Source organism: Rhincodon typus, chromosome 1, assembly GCF_021869965.1.
Source record: "Rhincodon typus isolate 14 chromosome 1, sRhiTyp1.1, whole genome shotgun sequence".
In the NCBI taxonomy this organism is placed as follows: Eukaryota; Metazoa; Chordata; class Chondrichthyes; order Orectolobiformes; family Rhincodontidae; genus Rhincodon; species Rhincodon typus.
Genome location: NC_063332.1, coordinates 5,192,890 through 5,193,582, shown reverse-complemented (window position 1 = coordinate 5,193,582; position 693 = coordinate 5,192,890). Strand labels below are relative to the sequence as shown.

Genomic DNA, 693 nt, shown 5'->3' with positions numbered 1-693 from the left:
GTGAGAGATGATATACAGGGATACAGACAGAGTGTTATAGACAGGTAAAGGTGAGAGATGATACACAGGGATACAGACAGAGTGTTATAGACAGGTAAAGGTGAGAGATGATATATAGGGATACAGACAGAGTGTTTTGGACAGGTAGAGGTGAGAGATGATACACAAGGATACAGATAGAGTGTTGTAGACAGGTAGAGGTGAGAGATGATATACAGGGATACAGATAGAGTGTTATGGGAAGGTAAAGGTGAGAGATGATTCCAGATGATGTGTTGCAGTCGCAGGTGATACTCTAATGATGCCCACCTTATAAAAAAATACAATATTTTTCTGTTACAGATGGAGAAGAAAGATAGTTCTGAAGATAAGGAAGACATTGAGGGGAACTTGCTCCGACCCAGCGGAGTGTCACTGAGAGGAGCCTATTTCATATTGAAGGTTTACAGAGCAGAGGATCTGCCACAGAGTATGTGTTCACTGAAGCATCTAGACTGCACACTGGGAATCTGAAAGCACAGTCAGAAAAAGAGCTTGTATTTACCCTGTGCTGTCCCTATACTGGGAGTCTTTGATGGGGTCAATGTAGAGAGAGCTTTACTCTCTATCCAACCTTGTGCTGTCTCTGTCCTGGTATGTTTGATGAGGACAGTGTAGAGAGAGCTTTACTCTGTATCTAACCCCGTGCTGTCC

The 693-nt window shown here is 43.1% G+C and overlaps 1 protein-coding gene across 1 annotated transcript in view; it reads left to right on the top strand.

Moving 5' to 3' along the window:
• dysf (dysferlin, limb girdle muscular dystrophy 2B (autosomal recessive)) overlaps positions 1-693 on the top strand; it is a 236,281-nt gene that overhangs the window by 73,338 nt on the left and 162,250 nt on the right. Inside the window, exon 11 of the mRNA XM_048600995.1 lies at positions 343-469. Within this exon, the coding sequence (XP_048456952.1) occupies positions 343-469 (127 nt within the window). The remainder of the gene's footprint in view (positions 1-342; positions 470-693) is intronic.